Here is a 21,702-nt window from a genome sequence, read left to right as displayed (position 1 = left end):
CTATAGAATACCAATGAAGGAGCAGGGGAATAAAAATCTTGACTCCGCCCCTGAGTCTTAGCATAGGTATTTATCGAGTTAAGTGGAGTTTAAGTCTCTTACTTGCTTATTCGATTGAATTTAGTTTCGCTTTGACTTGAAGGAGTTAGAGTGGATGAATTTGCTTAAGCTTATAAGGATTAATGGAGGATCTAGTTCGTGTGTTGATTTTATGTTTAATTATCTTATCTTGATGTGTTGGTTTGGATGAAAGATAGATGTATCTATATGTTTGGCTTTGTTTAATTTGTCTTAAGGAAGGGGTTAGACTAACTAAGATTATTATGCTTTATGGGAGGTCAATGGAAGATTGAGTTATATGCTAATTTTACTTGATGATTGATGATTCCAATTGATATGTTTGCTTAGATGTTGAGTTGAAGAAGTTGGTTTAATAGTTGATTTTAGGATCTCTAACGGTGGTTTAATGACTAATATAAGCTGAGTTTTGTCGAGTTATTTAGCTTTCAGTTGTTGCCATAGCTTGGGTAATGTTAGCTATGTTATTAAGTTGGAGGTTGTTGATTGATGATTTAATTAATCATGGAAATGCTTTATTGGGCTTGATGATAGATTTAATCTTTTACCGACCGAGCTGTCTTAGCAATTTAATCTCCGTTAACTAATTATTTGACATTGTGAAATTAAAATGATGATTTGAGGAAAGGATTAAGTCAATTATTGATTAGTTCTTATTATTGCAAAAAATAATACTGATGGGAAGTAAATAGGATGGAATGGAGGTAGAACGATTGGAAGTGATTGTAATAAGTTCCCAAGCTTAAGACTTATATTTTAACTTGTGTGAATTTATAAGATTTCAATATGTTGAATTATAAGGATTGGACTATTAAGTTTATTAAGAAGAATTTGTCGCCTTAATATACCTTTTGATTTGTTGACCTTTTTATTGATTATATGATTGACCATTGTAACTGCATGAGTGCTTAGAATTTAAGAGCAAATGGGTTTGAATCTCTCTTCTCTTGAGAATTTCAAATCGTTAGGCATGCGATACATATATATATATATATATATATATATGAGATATGATATGTTTTCTTATCATGCTTTCAATTGATAGGGGCTGAGGACATCAATATTGTGCATCCTGAAAGTCAAGTTTGACGAACCATTTTGGGTGTTCGGTAAGTATATTATTCCATTGTGAAATGACATATATATATATATATATATATGTTATGTGAGTTACTATGTTCCCTTGTGAAATGAAATATATACACACATATATATATATATGTTATATGAATACAAGAATTATACGGAGTATTATTAAAGGAATTATTGTGATAATTCGAGAGTAAGAATTTGATATGGATATATAATATGAATACTTCATTCCATTGTGAAATGATATATATATATATATATATATTATGTGAGTACTTTATTCCCTTGTAAAATGATGTATTATAGTTATATAAATTATTTAAGAAGAGTATTGTGATAGTTAGAGATTAAGAAATCGGTCTTGCTATGTTGTGTGAAATGATTTGGGAGATATTGTTTTTTTTTTGTGTTTTATTTTGATTTGAAATATGCAGTTTGGGTATGTATGTTGATTGTGTGTGAGATGTGTGATGATAACATGCTGTCATTATAATGTGATTGGGATTGTGTTTGTGTATGATGACATATGAAATGAGATGGCATGGTTGCAATTAATTATGCTTGTGTTATTGTTTGATTATAGCTATGGGACCGCTGGACCCGGCGGAATAGAAAGTGGGGCACAAATGGCCGTTGGACCCGGTGGAATAGAAAATAGGGCCCAAATGGCCGCTGGACCCGGCGGAATAGAAAAAAGGGGTTTGGATGAAACGTGCGGGGTCACAGTACCATCTTAAATTGTCGTAAGGGAATGCAACCCTATGGCTATAATGATTGGTTTTGTTGAATATTGTTTATCTTGTTTGATTGCTGGAATGTGATGATTGTTGAAATTGTCTGAGGTTGTTCTGTGAAAATCGTGTTGTTGCTAAAACTTGATCCATCAAGTGATTTGCTATGAAATGCTAAATGAATGAATATTTTATATTTATGTGCTATTGGATATTAGAGAAATGGTTGAAAGAGTAGTGTGTATTTGTTAGTAGGATTAATTTAGTTAGGATAAAATTATTCTTTATATAATATTTATACATATATATACCGTATATGTGTGCAATGGGTTGATAGTGGGATTGGATGTGATTGTATTATTTATTTGAATATTTAGTTATTTGCAATTAAATATTTATTTAATAATAGATCATTTTGCTTTGGAATATAGTACTCACTGAAATGCAACTCACACCCTGCATATATTTTTCCAAATAAACTTCTAGCTGCGCGGAAGAACCACCTTTTTGATATCAAGGATCAGCTCGGACAACTAGATAGGGACCTTAGTTATGTGATAGATATTCTTTTTGTATAGAAAGGATTTGAAATGTTACGACCTGAAAATTTTATTTAATTGTATTACTGATGTGGGTGCGAAAAAGTAATTTCTTGAGAAGTATATATATATATATATATAGAGTTTGCTGGATTTGTTATATATATATTTTGGGAGTTATGAAAAGTAGGTTTTCATGTGAATAGTTTATGTGATAATGGATATCAAGGAAAATTTAGGAGAAACTCTGCTGAAATTTTGGGTCGTGACATCAGGTCAGGTCCCCGACTGTCAACAGATTAACGCCACAGCTTAGCCATAAATCATGTGCTCCTGCAACGTCTTTTGCGTCTCACCAGTGGCCGGTTCTTGATTTTTTTTGCAGCTTATTCCTCTGGGAACCATCTGCTCTGGCATGACTCCCTCCTTGGGAGAATAATCACATAAAAGAGGTACTCGGATCATTCGATTGTGAACTTTTCCTTCCTTAATCAATTGAGATTCTGGCAACTGAGTATGAGTGCGTAGGATCAAGCAGACATGGCAAGAAATAAAGTCCCAACTTTTCTATATTTTTCCAAGGTTAGAAAAAGGTAATTGAAAGCTTCCCTGATGGATATTTTGTGTTCTGCTGGGATCCCCTGAGATTGCCGTGGGGATCTTCGTCGATGTTTGCTATTCACACGATGTGGAGTGGCAGCCATAGCATGTTAATAGAAGAAAATTAACCAGGAACCTCCCCCCGATAGCTGCTTCACTGCATTTTGCATTGACTCCCGGATGAAAGGACCACTAATCGACGTTGTTGTTCCATAGTCGCTGCCCAGAGGTTGAGGGATGCTATGACAAAGCGATCACAGGGACTCTGCTGCTTTATGTCTGTGTCCTATCGTGATGAAGTGGCGTCTCATCCATGCATACACATTGATCGTCGTCCAAGTCATCATGAGGGTGTCCAACTCCATACATGAAGCTGATCATTCTCATGGCTAAAAATTCGTGGCATCAATTCTTCTTTCCTCAAATACTACCGCCTATTCTTTCGCCAATCCATGCTAGATAAGTCGGTTTAACGATTCAAATATCAATAATGGCCTTTATCTTGCCTCGTGGGGTTCGCTATTACATATGCTTTTGATTGAAGCTCACGTGAACAACAACCATCATTGTGGTTTCATAATTTAGCTTTATCATAACCTATGCACGTATATTTTCTGCATTCCATCAAGACCTTGGTTAATTCAATTTGTTTAAGAAATCATGATCTAAGCAAAAAGATGCCAGCAAGAGAATAATTGAATAATCTTCCTGAAGAACGTGAAAGCCTGTATTGTCGGCTTGCTGCACCCGCTAAGCACAAGCATAGAGATCGATGGTTGTCCCGAACGTGTCTCTACGGCTGCCATTCGACGACTGTTGCTGATAAGCATGACCATGATGGCAGGCCGATGGGCCGGTACCCCTTGGGAAACGCTCAGCGCAGAATTAGGTCTTGTTAATCGCAGTCAACCATTCGTTTTTGTTCTCTCCTTGATTCTCAGTGAGAAAAAGAACACAATCAAATATAGAATACTGGAGATAAGCTTTCGATTTGAGAGCTAGAAACATGAATCTGACACTTTGCCGAAAGAAAATAAATTTACTTCCTTCCCCTTATTTTCTTGCGAGAATTTTATGATACTTGAAAGCGGGAATTAGAAAGGTTCTCGAGAAAATCCACCAAATTATTGGTGGAACTCTCGATCTGAGTGCTCAAAAAGTTTTGATTTATTTCCAGTAAACAAAGGATAGAGACTTAGCTGGTTTTGGATATGGAGTCAAAACACCGTATACCATTGTTCAAAACGTAGCCTTTTGTTTCGCATCCCACAAAAGGCGCCAAATGATGGAGTCTGGATTCGAACTTCAAGTCTCGATGGTCTTCATGATCCTAGGTCTTCTTCCTTTGTTGCCCCAAAACTTGCAAACAAGGGGAGATCGAGCCATTTTCCTCAATTTTCCCCTCCGATGCTTAAGTCAACATTGCATATTAGTGAGAATAATATTGCTTCGAATGTAATGACGTACCTAAAGAGATTTATATAAGAAGGGGTTTGAGGTGATGTTATCCCGATATATTCGGGATTTGATATATTCTAGAGATATTTGATGCAATCTTCTCCAAGACATATTAGGAAAGTGGATATTATTAGAGATAATTGTCACTCTTTACTCGGGCTAGGCGTGCGGGTATTAATTAATTGGCTTAGACGCATGCCTTGTTGGGCCTGCATAGTGGGTCCTGAGGGCTGACTCCATCACCCACCTGGTTCAGAGATAATCATAAACCCCGAGTTTACAGGTGCACGATTTAACGTTATTCCATCCGAAAAGATGGAACATCCCACCGCTCACGAATTTGTTCGACAGGACAGCAGCTCAGTAGAAAACGTCCTCAAGATTCGTCTATCACAGAAAGACTACGAAGACACAGCTATTTTGGACCCCTGCAGCCTCAGGGAAACAAACGGTGAAATCATTCTACTTGAGAAACCAACATGAACGTTTCCAAAGCAACAGCAGTGGAAAGCAATTTACAGTTTAAAAATAAAGAACGATTTAAAATTCATTTGTGGAGATTAGTTAGTGAATGCCTCCCCTAGTTACCCGAAGAAAAGGCACTAGTTGCCGTCTTTGTCGAACCTGCTCCGATAATCCAGCCATCTCTTCAGCAACTGTCTTTTCTATTGTATTGCTTGGGGGAATCACCTTGGGATATGCCCACCTGCTACTCTTTTGCGTTGTTCATTGGATAGATTGTCTTTCTCCCTTTATGGGGCTATTGCTCTGTATAAATTGTGGAATCTGAGGAATGAATTTTTATTTGCAGGAAATGGCTGATCTCAGCAAAAAAAATTCATGGAATCAAGAGAGCATTCGAGGATCACAGGGGGACGGGAAACAATTGGCAACAGGAGGGACTACTATCAGAATCGGTGAGAACAGCTGCACCCACGCACAACCCAGGCTCAGACTGGTGCATTGTCAACACAGATGCAGCCCAGAGTGCCTCCAAATCCTGTCTTGCAGGCACACTGCAGCAAACTGACCAGTCTATATCGTTATCCTGGTTCCAAGCCTCAAACGAATCAACACCGCTGCAAGCTGAGGCTAAGGCAGCCTACCTACCTCTGGTGATTGTAGCAGATCGAGGTTGGCAGAAAATCTGGCTGAAATGCAACACTCTGCTACTTGTCGATGCTATTCTCTACCCAAACACTCACCTTGGGAAATAAGGAGCTTAATCTCGGATATTTTTAATTTGCTTTCTTTTTTCTCAGATTGGAAGTGTACTCGGATATAACGTTCGGATAACTTTCATTCTCGTGACTTTGGCCACCGTGGCTTCTTGTCCAATTTTCAGACTCTCTGTATGTTCAAAGGTTATCCGAGCTTTGATGTAGTTCCCAATAGTAATACAAGTCTTAATTCGAAAAAAGTATTCTGTTTGAATTAGAACGTTTATTTCAAAAATAATTCAGTTGCTTTGAGAATGAGGGTGTGGTACAATAGCAAATGCTCTCGGTTAGAGTATATTGCAATGTCGGATAAAAAAGTGATCCTCTTCTGCCGCAAACACTTCCCTAAACGCAGCCTAAATTCCATTTTCAAAGAATGTATGGGTTCATAAGTGAAAACAAAGAATGGTAAGATTATGGATTGTAATTAGGATTTTACAGTAATTCTGTCAGAATGGTTGATCCGGGATAGTAACATAGAATGAAGATCTAAGCACATTACAGTATCCCATTGGTATCATTAACTCAGTTCGTCCAGGCATGTCTAATAGAACTGTATTCACTTATAAATAACCCGATATGCTAATACGAAGAGTCGAGGACTAATGGTCTAACAAGATCGTAAATATTAACCGAAAAAAGTAGATTGTAAATCCTACCGCTTGGAAAAGTTAAAAGAAGTATATGAACATACGGATAACATCCATTAAATATTGTAGAAATTACAACTGGACATATTTCGGAAAATTTGAAAGAACAAGTGAATGTGAAACATCAAGGAAAATGTAATGAACATCATAGGACATGTGAAAAAACACGGAAAACCAATGGATAATCCTAGGCAGTAGGCTTCAGTGAATTCCCAATGTCAATGACGAATCGGTATCTGACATCCGCTTTCTCAAGTCTCTTCATGGCAGTATTCACATAGTCCATCTTGACAAGTTCGATGTCCGCCGTGATGTTGTGCTTGGACGCAAAATTTATCATCTCCTGCACCTCCTTCAGCCCACCCATTAAACTGCCCCCGACGAGCTTGCGACCTGCAATTTATTGCATATTGTATTGTTAGCTCTGCATAGCTGATTACATCAAAAGTCTAATATGGTCTACTTCATGAAATTACAAATTCAAAGTAATAATAATTTGCGATAAGAGCAGGCATACCTTTCAGCAAAGGGAAGGCCGGTAACTCGAGTGGCTTGTCTGGTATACCGACCAAAACTAGCTTTCCGTGCGCCTTCAGCAGGAGAAGCAAAGGTTGGAGAGCATGAACTACCGGGACTGCATCAATGATACCGTCCAATGTTGCTATTCTAGCCTGTATTCATAGTAAATGTAATTAGGCATCTATACACACAGTTTAAAAAGGAGGGAAAAGAAAATTTGTGAGGATATATGTATCTATATATATGATGATTGTAAATTGTTAGGATGTTCGTATCATTCATGTACCTCCATTTGTTCCTGGTCTTGACTAAGGAAGAAATCGTCAGCCCCGAGGCGCTCAACGGCCTCCTGCTTTTTAGCCGGATCGACATCGATGACGGTCACCTTCATTCCCATGGCCTTGGCGAACTTGACGGCAATGTGGCCCAATCCGCCAAGCCCAACCACCGCAATATGAAGCCCTGGCTTATTAAGTCCATAGTACTTCATTGGACTGTAGACGGTGGTCCCAGCACATAGGAGTGGAGCCACCGCATCGAGCGGCAGATTGTCAGGAATACCCACCACGAAGTGCTCATCCGCCACCATCATGTCGGAGTAGCCACCATAGTTCATGGTGCCATCATGGTATATGCTATTGTAGGTGGGAATGAATTTAAGGCAGTAGTTTTCAAAATCACCCTTACAGCTATCGCAGGAGCCGCATGACCCGACTAAGGTGCCAACACCAACCTTGTCACCAACCTTAAACTTCGTCACCTTGGAGCCCACTTCTGTCACCACTCCCACAATTTCATGCCTACACGAGCAGATATTAAGTACACATCATCGTTAGGCTTCAATCGATAAAACGACTCATTCCACCCCACCTATTGAACTTATACTCACGGATTTAAAAAGATCGGTCATGTCAACAGACCAAAAGACATATTTTCGTATATATACATACCCGGGCACCTGAGGATACATGGCATCTCCCCATTCGTTTCTAATGCTGTGGAGGTCGGAGTGGCATATCCCACAATATAACACCTTGAAGGTAACATCCTTCTCACCCGTTGCCCTGCAAAAAATAAACCATACAAATCAACCAGATTATCCATATATACAATAATATAACTACACCTAATTACGCATCGACCGCGCGCGCAATGAGAGATCGAAATCAGATTTCTAAAACGGTCGGGTATAAGGACCAATGCATGAAAAAGTACCTTCGAGAGAAATTGAAAGGAGCGAGATAGCCAGAGGTGTCCTTGGCAGCATAGCCAAAGGCCTTGACGGGATGCTCTTGCTCGGGGGACTTTGCCATTAGTGATCGGATGATGTTAGCGTGCTCCGGGAACAGAGATGCCTGCTTTGGTGATATGAGAATGTACAAGACCAGTGAAGAAGGGTGAGAGGCAGTATGCGCGCATAAATAGTGAAGGGAGGTGAGCTAATTATGGTAATTACTTAAAAAGAAAAAGAAGAAATTACTATTTTATGTTATCGATTAAACGGTTTCCTCGTTGACCATGCACAAAATTGGGAGAGAATTTTCGCATACCCATTCACACAAGAAACACTTGTCAGTTATCAAACAACTAACAAAATCTTCGACCATCCCTATCCACCATCTTATGATGACGACGGCGATTGAAGGGAAAATACTACAATTGATACAAAATCTCTTTAAAATGTAACATTTGCATACAAAAATTAAAAATTATAATGATTTTATAGAAAGCGTTTATATTATGTTTCAATGTTTAATAATTCATCAATTTATGCTGCCGTGGCTCTACGGTGGCTGTTGACATATCCAACAATGCTGATATGGCGTGCCACAACGTTAATATAAAAATTTAAAAAAAAAACAGAGAAAATACAATAGAATTTCCGAAAATGATAAAAAAAATTCGGAACATATAACAAACTCTAAGAAAAATAACTTTTTTTTTTGAAAAATACTAAATTTTTTTAAGAAAATTTTTTAAAAACTCAATAAAATTTCACGAATTTTTTTTAAAAGTGCCACTACATATTGAAAATTCAATAAAATTTTCAAAAAATAAGAAGTTAAAATACATCCTTTCAGAAAACTTTTAAGAAACAGCACTAAATCTAAAAAATAAAATAAAAATTTATGAAATATAAAAAAATGTAAATATACAATAAAATTTTAGAAATATAACAAACTAAATTCGGAAAAATACAAAAAAAATTCAGAAAAATAACAAAGTTTTTTAAAAAATATAACATTTTTTCTAACATTTTTATAATTAATTTTTTAATATTAAATTTCCATCTACTTTCACATCTATATATACATATATATATATATATCCTAAATAAATTAACATATTTTTCAATATTTACAATCATTGTACAAAACCAAGTTGAGTTGAGTCATTTATTCAACTCGAAAACCAAACACAAGCTTAGTATTTTTCAAAAGTTTTTTGTTATTTTCTAATATTTTATTTTATCTTTTCAATTTTTGTTATTTTTCTAAAAGTTTCATCATATCTTTAATATTATGTGATCTTTTTAAAAAAATTATAGAAAAAATTTCTTTAATTTTAGTATTTTTCGAATTAATTTTTTTATTTTAAAAGAAGTTTTGTACTTTATGGATACCGTGGTGATTTTAAATTTTCTTTAAAAAATATTTTCATTTAGCATTTCAGGGATTTTTTATATTTTTGTGAAGTTTTATTGATTTTTTTATTTAGTGGTGTTTTTAAAAATTTTCTGAAAAAATAATTTAAATATTTTTTGAATGACTTTTGTTATTTTTCTGAGATTTTATTGTTTGTTTCAAAATTTTTATCATTTTTCTGAAATTTTATTGTATTTTCCCAATTTTTTATTTTTTTAATATATTAATGATGTGAAACTCCATATTAGCATTGTTGGACATATCAACTGCGGCCATGGAGCCACGTTAGCAAAAATTGGCGGCTCTTTCAACATTAAAATATAATATAAACCTTTTGTATAAAATTGTTACAATTGTTTTACTTTTTGTATGAAAGTATTACATTTCAAAAAGATTTTGGACCAATGGTAGAATTTCCCATGATTTAAGACAAGCAAAAAAAGCAATTAGAGGTGGATAAACATTGGAGAAATCAGAGGGGGTTTTTCACTGGAGAAGTCAAATATCATAGATGAGTAAAATTTTCTTTTACACCCGCACATGTAATATATGAGCCGCTTTACCCATACTTTTATGCGAGTTGTTATTCTTGATCAAGTTAGTATACTATATTTTATTATCTAAAACCGATCTTCATAAATAATTATAGATGATTGGTATAAGAGAATTATTTTACATGATACAAATTACGACATAATTCATAAAATATAGTGAATTTTCATATTATTCTCAAATCTATCATGAAATATATCATTTTTATCTGTAAAAACGCCAATTTCTGTGTTTATTTCACATCTATCATACAATTACATTTTTTTTATTTTTTATTTGATGTGGCATTGCCACGCCACTAAAATATAAAAGAAAAACTAATTGCAGGGGACTAAGTGCTCACTTCCCCTATTTCTTTCTCCTAAATTTCAAAATAAAAATTATTTATTTCCAATCAATTATACAGAATAATAAAATTTTCAAAGTCGTTTCAACTTTCAAATATAAAAACCTCTATAAGATAATTATTTTCAGAATTAGATAATTGGCCCATGCCACCATTGTTCGCCAGTGAAACTATGGCTAAACGCCATGGTGGCATAGGCAGAAAATAGTTACAGAGGCGTAAACGCGGCAATCTCATACATATTCAATTGTTTTCAAAATTTACAAAATTTCATGAAATCAAATTTTTCTGGACTTTTTTTAGTCAAAATGTTTTTCTCGATATGATTTTACTATAAGAAAAGAATATTAGTCTTACATTTAAAAAGAAATCGTTAATTACTTTATTACAATCACTTTCGAAAGCGACATACCAAAAATACAAAATAAAATTTCTAACAAGTTTTGATTCTGGCTATATTTAGGAAAGGAAAAGAGGGCAGAGTTTAGATCTTCTGGAATTGGCCTTAAAGTATATGATAGAACGGGTGAAAGAACAAAGGTTCTCAACCATTACAATACTATACAATACATAAGATCAAAGAAACGTTGTGAGAAAAAATGATAAGCATACGCACATGCCAATATGGTGAGATCTTCTTAACGGAGAAAATCCATAATGTGAGAACTTTATTCCTTTAATGGGCCGACTTGGTTTGATTTAAATTAGTTGTAGGCCTATTGGATTTTTGAATATCATGGTACATACAAAAAAAAATCGTCAGATCGAAGAGCATGAATAAAAGGGATGCAAATACTTTGTTCCCAATTCTTGTCCCCTTCACCAGGAGATGACATGTGTCCTCTCAAAATATCCATGGTGTATATTTTCATCGAATGCATACGGATGCACATATGAGATTCATTCTTCTCTTTTTTCCCTCAATGAAGTAAAAAATTAAATATTTATTCAAAAAATCTTACATTAATTCAAAAAATAACAAATTAAAATCTAAAAAATACTAACAAAATAACACAACATCAATTTAAAATTTCAAAGTAAAAATTAAAAAAATTAAAGATTATTAAAAATTATAAAAGAATCCATAAAAGTATCATATTAAAATCTGAAAATCAAAAAAGGTACTAAATAAATAGACAGCAATATAAAATTCATAAAAGTAAATGGTAAATTACAAAAAAAAACTCAAGTTTTGTAAAATATCTCAATTTTGTCCTAAATTTTGTTTTGTAACAAAAAAACCATAAGTTTTCTAAAATGTCTCAAAAATGTCCTCCGTTATAACTTCCGTCAATTTTTGCTGCTGATGGTGAGTCCCTTTAACAGTCCACGTAGGTCACACGTAGGCTAGTGGGTCCCTTTAACAGTCCACGTAGGTCACACGTAGGCAAAAATTGACGGAAGTTATAACGGATGTCATTTTTGAGACATTTTAGAAAACTTATGGTTTTTTTGTTACAAAACAAAATTTATGACAAAATTGAGACATTTTACAAACTTTGGGTTTTTTTTTGTAATTTGCCCAAACGTAAAAATATGAGAAAGGTTTATTGCACCATATAGCTTAACGTTGACAGATATTCTTCGATCTATCCCAACGTCGTTTTTTTGCCTGAGATATCCCAACGTTACTATTTTTGTTTCACCAACTATCCACTGGGACTAGATGGTGACATCAAATTAGCAATGTTGGGATACCTTAGGCAAAATATTGATGTTATAATATATCTAAAAATATCTGTCAACGTTAGGTTATATGGTGCAATAGATCCCATAAAAAAAAGTTATATAAAAATAAACGGCAGAAACAAAAAGTTAAAAACATTAGAACACTATGAAAAATTGCCATTTCTTAAGTAATGTTAGAAAATTGAGAATAAATTTAAAATAAATTTTTGAAAATAAGTGAAAATTATTTTTGAAAAGTTAAAAATTTATAGTAAAAAAATAAATGGAAATTTAGCCTAATGAAATAACAGTAAAAAATAAATATAATTTTGGAGAATAAATAAATAAATTTATGTGTGCATCATATTTTTCCTCTTCCTCACTCTCTCTTTTGTTGTTTATGATGCCCATAAATTAACAAATCAATTCTATATAATAAAGTAATATTTATCTTGCTTTCTTATATGAACTTGTAGTCATTTTCCTGAAACCAAAAAAAAATTCCACCTCTTTTCACCTAAAAAAATTCAATGTTTTCTCACAAAAAAAAATCAATCTTTCACCAATGAGATGAAATCCTAGAAATTTTAAAAAAAATTCATCACTACACCAACTAATGGAAGAACATGAAGAACACTATAGGGACCATTCTTGCACACCATGTCAAGGTATGCCTTTGTTTTCCTCTTCGTTGAGTTGCTTTCTTACGAGCAATATTTGTATGAAATTTGCTAGGTCATAGTCGGATTCTCATATGAACTAAGCTATAAAAATATCAATCCTAATGTGTACATGGATGAACTAAAAGAACAAAGTCGATTTTTCCATTTCTTAAGCTTTTTTATATAATTAAGCTCGAAGAGGCTTTTTTTTTTTTGGGGGGGGGAGGGGGGGGGGAGGTGGTGAACCTCCTAAAGTTGGTCTTCTTCTTAGCATGAAAAGAGTTGATTAATTGTGCGAGTCAATCCTGCAGGAGACTTGATTTTGACTTAAAGAAGGAAGACATTTCTATTAAAAAGGTGATGATATTCATTTCAATGTCTCTAAAAAAGACATGTCACGACCCGAAATTTCAGCAGAGTTTCCCCTATGTTTTCTCGATATCCGTTATCACATAAACAATTTATTCATAACATGTTTTCCACCTCCCAAACAATTAACCAATTCAGCAAGCTATACCAAAAGTATATAACCAATTCAGCCGGTTCTGATATATATATATAACTCTCAAGAGAGTACTTTCCACAACCATATCACTAACCCAACTAAACAAAAGTTTCAGGTCGTAACTTAATCATAACATTCTACAAGAACTTACTACTTATACTAGGAGTGGGCCCTACTACAAAAAGATCCTCCGCACTGATCCCCGTTGTCCAAAAAGATATCCTGTGCGGTTAGTCTGGCTCCTAGCTCATCTGGAAAAATATATGCAGGGGGTGAGCTGCATCTCAGTGAGTATGAAATTCCACAATAAAATGAAGTATTAATCTTATTTATGCATTCACAGCACTGTTATAGTAATATTATCTATTTTAAAACTTCTAGTGGTATATGTATCTACTTTCCAACTTGAAACATTTCTCTTATCGACCCATTTAATATCACATACTTCAAACAATCATTCTAAGCAACAAGCAATAGTAGCCATAGGGTCGCAATCCTTGCGACAGAATTACGACGGTACCGTGACCCCGCATTCATATCCACAAACTCCTCATTTCATTTCTCATAAGCGGGGGCTGCCTTTTATCCTCCGGCAGTAGGAGTCTAGGCGTCCATTTTGTATCCCGCCGGATCAGCGGTCTAGGCGTCCATTTTTATATCCCGCCGGATCAGCGGTCTAGGCGTCCTTTTTTGTATTCCGCCGGATCAGCGGTCTAGGCGTCCATTTTTATATCCCGCCGGATCAGCGGTCTAGGCGTCCCTTTTTGTATCCCGCCGGATCAGCGGTCTAGGCGTCCCTGTTTATATCCCGCCGGATCAGCGGTCCCATGGCTACAAACAATAATTTCACCACATCGCAATCAATCGAATTCATTTATAACAACTCCTTGAAATCCTGATACTATCTTCATTCAACTTATTTCAATCAAGCAAGCATTCATATAATTAATTTAAGATTTAGTTTCATTCTATAGTGGAATAAAAATACTCACAAAGATCCCCCCAAACATAACTCAACGAGTTGAGCTTTCCGATTGTATATTCTCGGTCTCCTCAGCCCCTATTAATGTTCAAGCATAATTAGAACATCCAACATAAATAAATAAATATACATATGCTTATTATTTTCAACTTAATCTAGCCATGGATTTCTCATGATGAAATACAACTTAATAAGGATAATTCACACCAAAAATGGAAAATCTCAATCCAATCAATGTTAGTACAAGGCAGCAAACCGGCTCTTGAGAAGAAATGACATACCAGTATATATATAAAACAAAAGTCAAGAACAGGAGGTATACATCTGTTTACATGTGTACATATACACGGCGAAAGATACCCAAATCTCCACAACGTAACAACTGTCAAAACAAATGCAAGCTTAACAAACATGTCCATCCCATTTCCTACTTAAAGTTAAAAGAGCCTACTACACATTTCAATTAAATTCGCAACATGAAAATGCAATCAACTAAAAAAGAAAAACCGTACATACAAGTCCAGCTATATATATATATATATATATATATATATTAAACATGCCAGCCCTTCTATTCTATTTCTATTCTGCTCCAACCCATGTTACCACCAAATTTCAAGGAAAAGAACGAAAAGGAAGAAAATCGAACAACATCAGCTCAACAATACATACCTAACACGCCCATTAATTAACCAATTGCAATCTAAACTCTATCCTTGGAATAACTTCAAATTTCCCAGCCACTATACTGTCGGCATAGCCATCATACCTGGGGTTCGTTTTTGTTGTCACCCCGAATTCTTGCTCCCCTATCGTCCTATCAACTTAGCTCCTTCTTCCTCTACCGTAATCCAGCCCAAACTCTCGATCGAGTTCTCACCTTCCCTCTTCTACTCTATTTCTTCTCTCCCTCACTCTCTTGTGCTCTGTTTCTTTTCGTTTTCCTCAGCAACCCAAAACAGAATAAGAAAGGAAGATAAAGAAGTCAATGGCGGTGGGAAAAGGGGTTGTTGTGGGGGAAGAAGGTTGGACCAAGTGGGGTCCATGCCAATTCCTTTCTTTTCTTTTCTTTTCTTTTCTTTTTTTTATTTTTATTTTTATTTTTAAAAAAAAAAATTCTCCAGCCACAAAATTTAGTATATAATATGCATATGTATATATATGTATATATATGCATGTCTTAGAAAATAACCCGTGTCTCACAATCTCCTCCACTAATAAAATTTCGTCCTCAAAATTGTTTAACTGATGTCGGAAAAAGATATGGATATTTAACTCTCATGGAATCCTCAGGTTCCCAAGTGGTTTATTCTCTCGAATGACTTTCCACAACACTTCCACTAATGGAATTCTCTTGGTTCGAAGGATCTGATCTTTCTTATCTAAAATCTCTACTGGTTCTTCCTCGTATGTAACGTCCTCATTCAGTTCCACCGATTAATAACTCAGAACATGGGACGAGTCTGGCATATACTTGCACAGCATCGACACATGAACCACGTTATGAATGCGAAATAGTTCAGGGGGTAGAGCCAACCGATATGCCACCACTCCGCCATTTTGCATTAATACGCAGCCTAAGTCTTGATAGGATGTATCACCATAGATCACAACCCCTCATCAATAGACAAAATAATAAGCACCGAGGCAGTAGACCACCTTTTCTTCAACTCTTGGAAACTCTGCTCACACTCCCGTGTCCACTCAAACTTCACACTCTTTCATGTTAACCGAGTCAGAAGAGTAACAATAAGGAAAAATCCTTCCACAAATCTTCGATAATAACCAGCTAATCCTGGAAAACTCCTCACATTTGTTACACTTGTAGGATGACTCCAATTCAAAATAACTTCAATCTTCGTAGGATCCACTGATACACCATCACCTAAAGTTACATGCCCGAGGAATCCCATTTGATCTAACAAAAACTCGCATTTATCAGACTTGGCATAAAGTTTTCTCTGCCTCAAAATCTGCAACACGACTCGAAGATGTTCTTCATGCTCATCCCTGTTTCTTGAGTATACCAATATATCATCGATAAAAACTACCACAAACTGATCAAGATATGGTTGGAAGACTCTATTCATTAAATCCATAAAAGCTGCAGAAGCATTTGTTAACCCAAAATGCATCATAAGAAATTCATAATGTCCATGCTGAGTGCGAAATGCAGTCTTGGGCACATCAGAATCCTTTATCCTCAACTGGTGGTATCCCGATCTAAGGTCAATCTTCGAGAAGACAGTGGTGCCTCGGAGCTGATCAAATAAGTCATCTATTCGGGGCAAAGGACATTTATTGCGCACTATGACCCTATTCAACTGCCGATAATCTATACACAATCTGAGCGAACCCTCCTTCTTCTTTACAAACAAAACTAGAGCACCCCAAGGAGATACACTAGGCCTGATAAATCCCTTTTCTAATAATTCTTGCAGCTGGACTTTCAATTCCTTGAGTTCTGACGGGGCCATACGATACGGTGTGTGAGAAATCGGAGCAGTATCGAGCTCTAACTCGATAGTACATTCAATCTCTCTATCAGGAGGAAAACCAGGTAACTCATCAGGAAAGACATCCAGAAACTTGTAGACCACTGGAATTTCACTAAGCTTCAGTGAGTCAACTTCAGTAGCAACTACATGTGCTAAGTATGCTTCACACTCCTTTTTCAATTGTTTTCTTGCCTTGAGGAAGGATACGAACTCAAATGGAACATTCAACCGATCTCCATAAAATTTGAATTCAGGCTCATCTGGCAATCAGAAAACTACCTCTTTCTTATAACATTCCACAGAAGCAGGGTGAGAGACAAGCCAATCCATTCCAAGGATAACATCAAAATCCTGAATACTTAAGGGTATTAAGTCTACTAACATCTCCCTATCTCCTAACTGTAACATACATCACTGGTATACCTCGTCTACTATTACACTCTCCCCAGTTGGTGTAGCTATAGACATACTACTATCGAATGACTCTCGTGGTCTATCAGAATGCATAACAAATGACAATGAGATGTATGAATGAGTAGAACTAGGGTTTATAAGTACATGTGCAGATCTATTAAAGAGATTTAACGTACCCGTCACTACGGTAGGAGTAGCATCTGCATCTCGCTTGGTTAAGGTGAACACTCTACCCTGCGTCATTGGTCTATTAGCCTGGCCCGCTGAGCTTCCCATTGATCCACCCCCTCGACTTTGTAGACTCTGATTACTGCTCACCTGTCCACGTCCTCTCACTTGAGATGGCCTATTGCCCACACTAGAACTGCTAACTGCTGATGGGAAGGGCTGCGTACAATTTCGTGCCATATGTCCTCTCATACCACATCGAAAACAAGTTGCTACTCTACTCTGAAGCTCATGACAGTTGTTCCTTAAGTGACCAAGTTGTCCGCAATAATAACATTCTCCAGATTGCACACGACAAACACCAGAGTGAACACGCCCACAAACCTGACAATTCTGGCTTCTTGTGATATTAGCTCGACCACGTTTCTGTTCAGTCTGACTAAATGCACCTTCTGAACGATAAGATGACGATGGACCCCTTTGAGAAGTTGTCTTGCTCTCAAATAAGCTCTGAGTGAATCCACTACATTTTTGTGGTCGGTAGGATTTCGCTAATCCCGAGCTACTGGGCTGATTACTACATTGTTCCCTCTGAACCACCTCCTCTCGTAAATCCTCTTCAGCGATAATAGCTTTATTATATAGGTCAGAAAATGTCGGGATCTCCAAAACTGAAAGGCGCGACCTAATGTTGAGATTCAATCCATCCAAGAACCTATTGCATTTGGAGGTCTCATCACTTACCAAGGTAGGGGCGAAACGTGACAACTTGGTAAATTTCAATTCATATTCAGCTACACCAAGTTCCCCCTGCTTCAAATTCAAAAATTCCCGCTCCTTGGTACGCCGAAAAGAGGCTGGAAAGTACTTGTTATAAAATGCTTGTGTGAACTCAAACCAAGTGATAGCATGTAAGGAGTTCGGGTCTAGTCGCCTCTGGGTGGCCTCCCACCAGTACTGAGCATCCCCTTCTAGCATAAAAGACGCAAGTGCCACACGTTGGGTGTCTGAAACTTCCATGATTGAGAAAATCCTCTCCATTCCAGTTATCCAATTCTCCGCTTCTATGGGATCAGCACTTCCCGAAATATTAGATGGACCATACTTCCTGAACCTTTCATATGGCGTCAATTGTAGCTCCATCTGAGATGTAGACGTACCCGGTTGTGCTGTTTGCCTCTGGAAGAAAGCCGTCTGTTGCTCGATTAACTGCGCTTGCTGCTCAACTAGACGAGTCATTGCTGCTAGCGTTTGGTGGATCGGTGGATCGGTGGATCTTGTTCAATGGGAGCTGCAGCGGCCACTTGAGGAGCTTGAGATACTTGATCTTCTGCCATGGGCTGAGGTGCATTCGGATCGGCCAAATCCTCGATTGTACGATACCTATGTCGACCCCGACCCACACTCTTGGGTCCCATTGCTAATTTTCCTAAGCAAAACACAAGTTAATCAAGCATTTAACAGACACAATTATAAGATATATCCCGTCTTGGGACCGCAACTAATCAAAAAGAACGGGGATCAGGCACACTAAGTCTACAGAACCTTATAACCTTTGCTCTGATACCAAAAATGTCACGACCCGAAATTTCAGCAGAGTTTCCCCTATGTTTTCTCGATATCCGTTATCACATAAACAATTTATTCATAACATGTTTTCCACCTCCCAAACAGTTAACCAATTCAGCAAGCTATACCAAAAGTATATAACCAATTCAGCCGGTTCTGATATATATATATATAACTCTCAAGAGAGTACTTTCCACAACCATATCACTAACCCAACTAAACAAAAGTTTCAGGTCGTAACTTAATCATAACATTCTACAAGAACTTACTACTTATACTAGGAGTGGGCCCTACAGCAAAAAGATCCTCCGCACTGATCCCCGTTGTCCAAAAAGATATCCTGTGCGGTTAGTCTGGCTCCTAGCTCATCTGGAAAAATATATGCAGGGGGTGAGCTGCATCTCAGTGAGTATTAAATTCTACAATAAAATGAAGTATTAATCTTATTTATGCATTCACAGCACTGTTATAGTAATATTATCTATTTTAAAACTTCTGATGGTATATGTATCTACTTTCCAACTTGAAACATTTCTCTTATCGACCCATTTAATATCACATACTTCAAACAATCATTCTAAGCAACAAGCAATAGTAGCCATAGGGTCGCAATCCTTGCGACAGAGATACGACGGTACCGTGACCCCGCATTCATATCCACAAACTCCTCATTTCATTTCTCATAAGCGAGGGCTGCCTTTTATCCTCCGGCAGTAGGAGTCTAGGCGTCCATTTTGTATCCTGCCGGATCAGCGATCTAGGCGTCCCTTTTTGTATCCCGCCAGATCAGCGGTCTAGGCGTCCATTTTTATATCCCGCCGGATCAGCGGTCTAGGCGTCCATTTTTATATCCCGTCGGATCAGCGGTTTAGGCGTCCCTTTTTGTATCCCGCCGGATCAGTGGTCTAGGCGTCCCTGTTTATATCCCGCCGGATCAGCGGTCCCATGGCTACAAACAATAATTTCACCACATCGCAATCAACCGAATTCATTTATAACAACTCCTTGAAATCCTGATACTATCTTCATTCAACTTATTTCAATCAAGCAAGCATTCATATAATTAATTTAAGATTTAGTTTCATTCTATAGTGGAATAAAAATACTCACAAAGATCCCCCCAAACATAACTCAACGAGTTGAGCTTTCCGGTTGTATATTCTCGGTCTCCTCAGCCCCTATTAATGTTCAAGCATAATTAGAACATCCAACATAAATAAATAAATATACATATGCTTATTATTTTCAACTTAATCTAGCCATGGATTTCTCATGATGAAATACAACTTAATAAGGATAATTCACACCAAAAATGGAAAATCTCAATCCAATCAATGTTAGTACAAGGCAGCAAACCGGCTCTTGAGAAGAAATGACATACCAGTATATATATAAAACAAAAGTCAAGAACAGGAGGTATACATCTGTTTACATGTGTACATATACACGGCGAAAGATGCCCAAATCTCCACAACGTAACAACTGTCAAAACAAATGCAAGCTTAACAAACATGTCCATCCCATTTCCTACTTAAAGTTAAAAGAGCCTACTGCACATTTCAATTAAATTCGCAACATGAAAATGCAATCAACTAAAAAAGAAAAATCGTACATACAAGTCCAGCTATATATATATATATATATATATTAAACATGCCAGCCCTTCTATTCTATTTCTATTCTGCTCCAACCCATGTTACCACCAAATTTCAAGGAAAAGAACGAAAAGGAAGAAAATCGAACAACATCAGCTCAACAATACATACCTAACACGCCCATTAATTAACCAATTGCAATCTAAACTCTATCCTTGAAATAACTTCAAATTTCCCAGCCACTATACTGTCGGCATAGCCATCATACCTGGGGTTCGTTTTTGTTGTCACCCCGAATTCTTGCTCCCCTATCGTCCTATCAACTTAGCTCCATCTTCCTCTACCGTAATCCAGCCCAAACTCTCGATCGAGTTCTCACCTTCCCTCTTCTACTCTATTTCTTCTCTCCCTCACTCTCTTGTGCTCTGTTTCTTTTCGTTTTCCTCAACAACCCAAAACAGAATAAGAAAGGAAGATAAAGAAGTCAATGGCGGTGGGAAAAAGGGGTTGTTGTGGGGGAAGAAGGTTGGACCACGTGGGGTCCATGCCAATTCCTTTCTTTTCTTTTCTTTTCTTTTTTTTATTTTTATTTTTAAAAAAAAAATTCTCCAGCCACAAAATTTAGTATATAATATGCATATGTATATATATGTATATATATGCATGTCTTAGAAAATAACCCGTGTCTCACAATCTCCTCCACTAATAAAATTTCGTCCTCGAAATTGTTTAACTGATGTCGGAAAAAGATATGGATATTTAACTCTCATGGAATCCTCAGGTTCCCAAGTGGTTTATTCTCTCGAATGACTTTCCACAGCACTTCCACTAATGGAATTCTCTTGGTTCGAAGGATCTGATCTTTCTTATCTAAAATCTCTACCGGTTCTTCCTCGTATGTAACGTCCTCATTCAGTTCCACCGATTAATAACTCAGAACATGGGACGAGTCTGACATATACTTGCACAGCATTGACACATGAAACACGTTATGAATGCGAAATAGTTCAGGGGGTAGAGCCAACCGATATGCCACCACTCCGCCATTTTGCATTAATACGCAGCCTAAGTCTTGATAGGATGTATCACCATAGATCACAACCCCTAATCAATAGACAAAATAATAAGCACCGAGGCAGTAGACCACCTTTTCTTCAACTCTTGGAAACTCTGCTCACACTCCCGTGTCCACTCAAACTTCACACTCTTTC

At 36.7% G+C, this 21,702-nt stretch overlaps 2 protein-coding genes and 1 long non-coding RNA gene across 3 annotated transcripts; all 3 read right to left on the bottom strand.

The window, feature by feature from the left end:
- Positions 1-6,395: 6,395 nt before the first annotated feature.
- On the bottom strand, positions 6,396-8,270 carry LOC116190008 (8-hydroxygeraniol dehydrogenase-like). Its single transcript, XM_031519681.1, has 5 exons — positions 8,103-8,270; positions 7,838-7,951; positions 7,174-7,687; positions 6,886-7,039; positions 6,396-6,761 (listed from the first exon to the last, which is right to left on the bottom strand). Exons 1-5 carry the CDS (start codon positions 8,198-8,200, stop codon positions 6,556-6,558), a joined length of 1,086 nt encoding a protein of 361 aa, XP_031375541.1. The 5' UTR covers positions 8,201-8,270; the 3' UTR covers positions 6,396-6,555.
- A 7,698-nt stretch (positions 8,271-15,968) lies between these two features.
- Positions 15,969-18,566, bottom strand: LOC116190006. The gene is made up of 3 exons (XM_031519676.1): positions 17,336-18,566; positions 16,372-17,005; positions 15,969-16,257 (listed from the first exon to the last, which is right to left on the bottom strand). Exons 1-3 carry the CDS (start codon positions 18,564-18,566, stop codon positions 15,969-15,971), a joined length of 2,154 nt encoding a protein of 717 aa, XP_031375536.1.
- A 389-nt stretch (positions 18,567-18,955) lies between these two features.
- On the bottom strand, positions 18,956-20,074 carry LOC116190009. Its single transcript, XR_004152582.1, has 2 exons — positions 20,007-20,074; positions 18,956-19,265 (listed from the first exon to the last, which is right to left on the bottom strand). It is a non-coding gene; the product is annotated as an uncharacterized LOC116190009 (long non-coding RNA).
- Between the last annotated feature and the right edge of the window lie 1,628 nt (positions 20,075-21,702).

The sequence above is a fragment of the Punica granatum genome, unplaced genomic scaffold (assembly GCF_007655135.1).
Source record: "Punica granatum isolate Tunisia-2019 unplaced genomic scaffold, ASM765513v2 Contig00072, whole genome shotgun sequence".
Classification (NCBI taxonomy): Eukaryota; Viridiplantae; Streptophyta; class Magnoliopsida; order Myrtales; family Lythraceae; genus Punica; species Punica granatum.
The sequence above is the reverse complement of the archived record's forward strand: the minus strand, read 5'-3'. Positions and strand labels throughout refer to the sequence as shown.

What these genes read in the sequence shown, in the direction of transcription:
- LOC116190006 (XM_031519676.1), bottom strand. Translation starts at nt 18,566, where the DNA reads ATGACTCGTCTAGTTGAGCAGCAAGCGCAGTTAATCGAGCAACAGACG. An exon ending in TACTCCTACCGTAGTGACGG is followed by an intron (nt 17,006 to 17,335) that starts GTACGTTAAATC and finishes TCTGATTGCCAG; the next exon opens with ATGAGCCTGAATTCAAATTT. An exon ending in TTTCTTATGATGCATTTTGG is followed by an intron (nt 16,258 to 16,371) that starts GTTAACAAATGC and finishes CTCAAGAAACAG; the next exon opens with GGATGAGCATGAAGAACATC.
- LOC116190008 (XM_031519681.1), bottom strand. Translation starts at nt 8,200, where the DNA reads ATGGCAAAGTCCCCCGAGCAAGAGCATCCCGTCAAGGCCTTTGGCTAT. An exon ending in ATGTATCCTCAGGTGCCCGG is followed by an intron (nt 7,688 to 7,837) that starts GTATGTATATAT and finishes CTGCTCGTGTAG; the next exon opens with GCATGAAATTGTGGGAGTGG. An exon ending in GGCCTTCCCTTTGCTGAAAG is followed by an intron (nt 6,762 to 6,885) that starts GTATGCCTGCTC and finishes AATAAATTGCAG; the next exon opens with GTCGCAAGCTCGTCGGGGGC.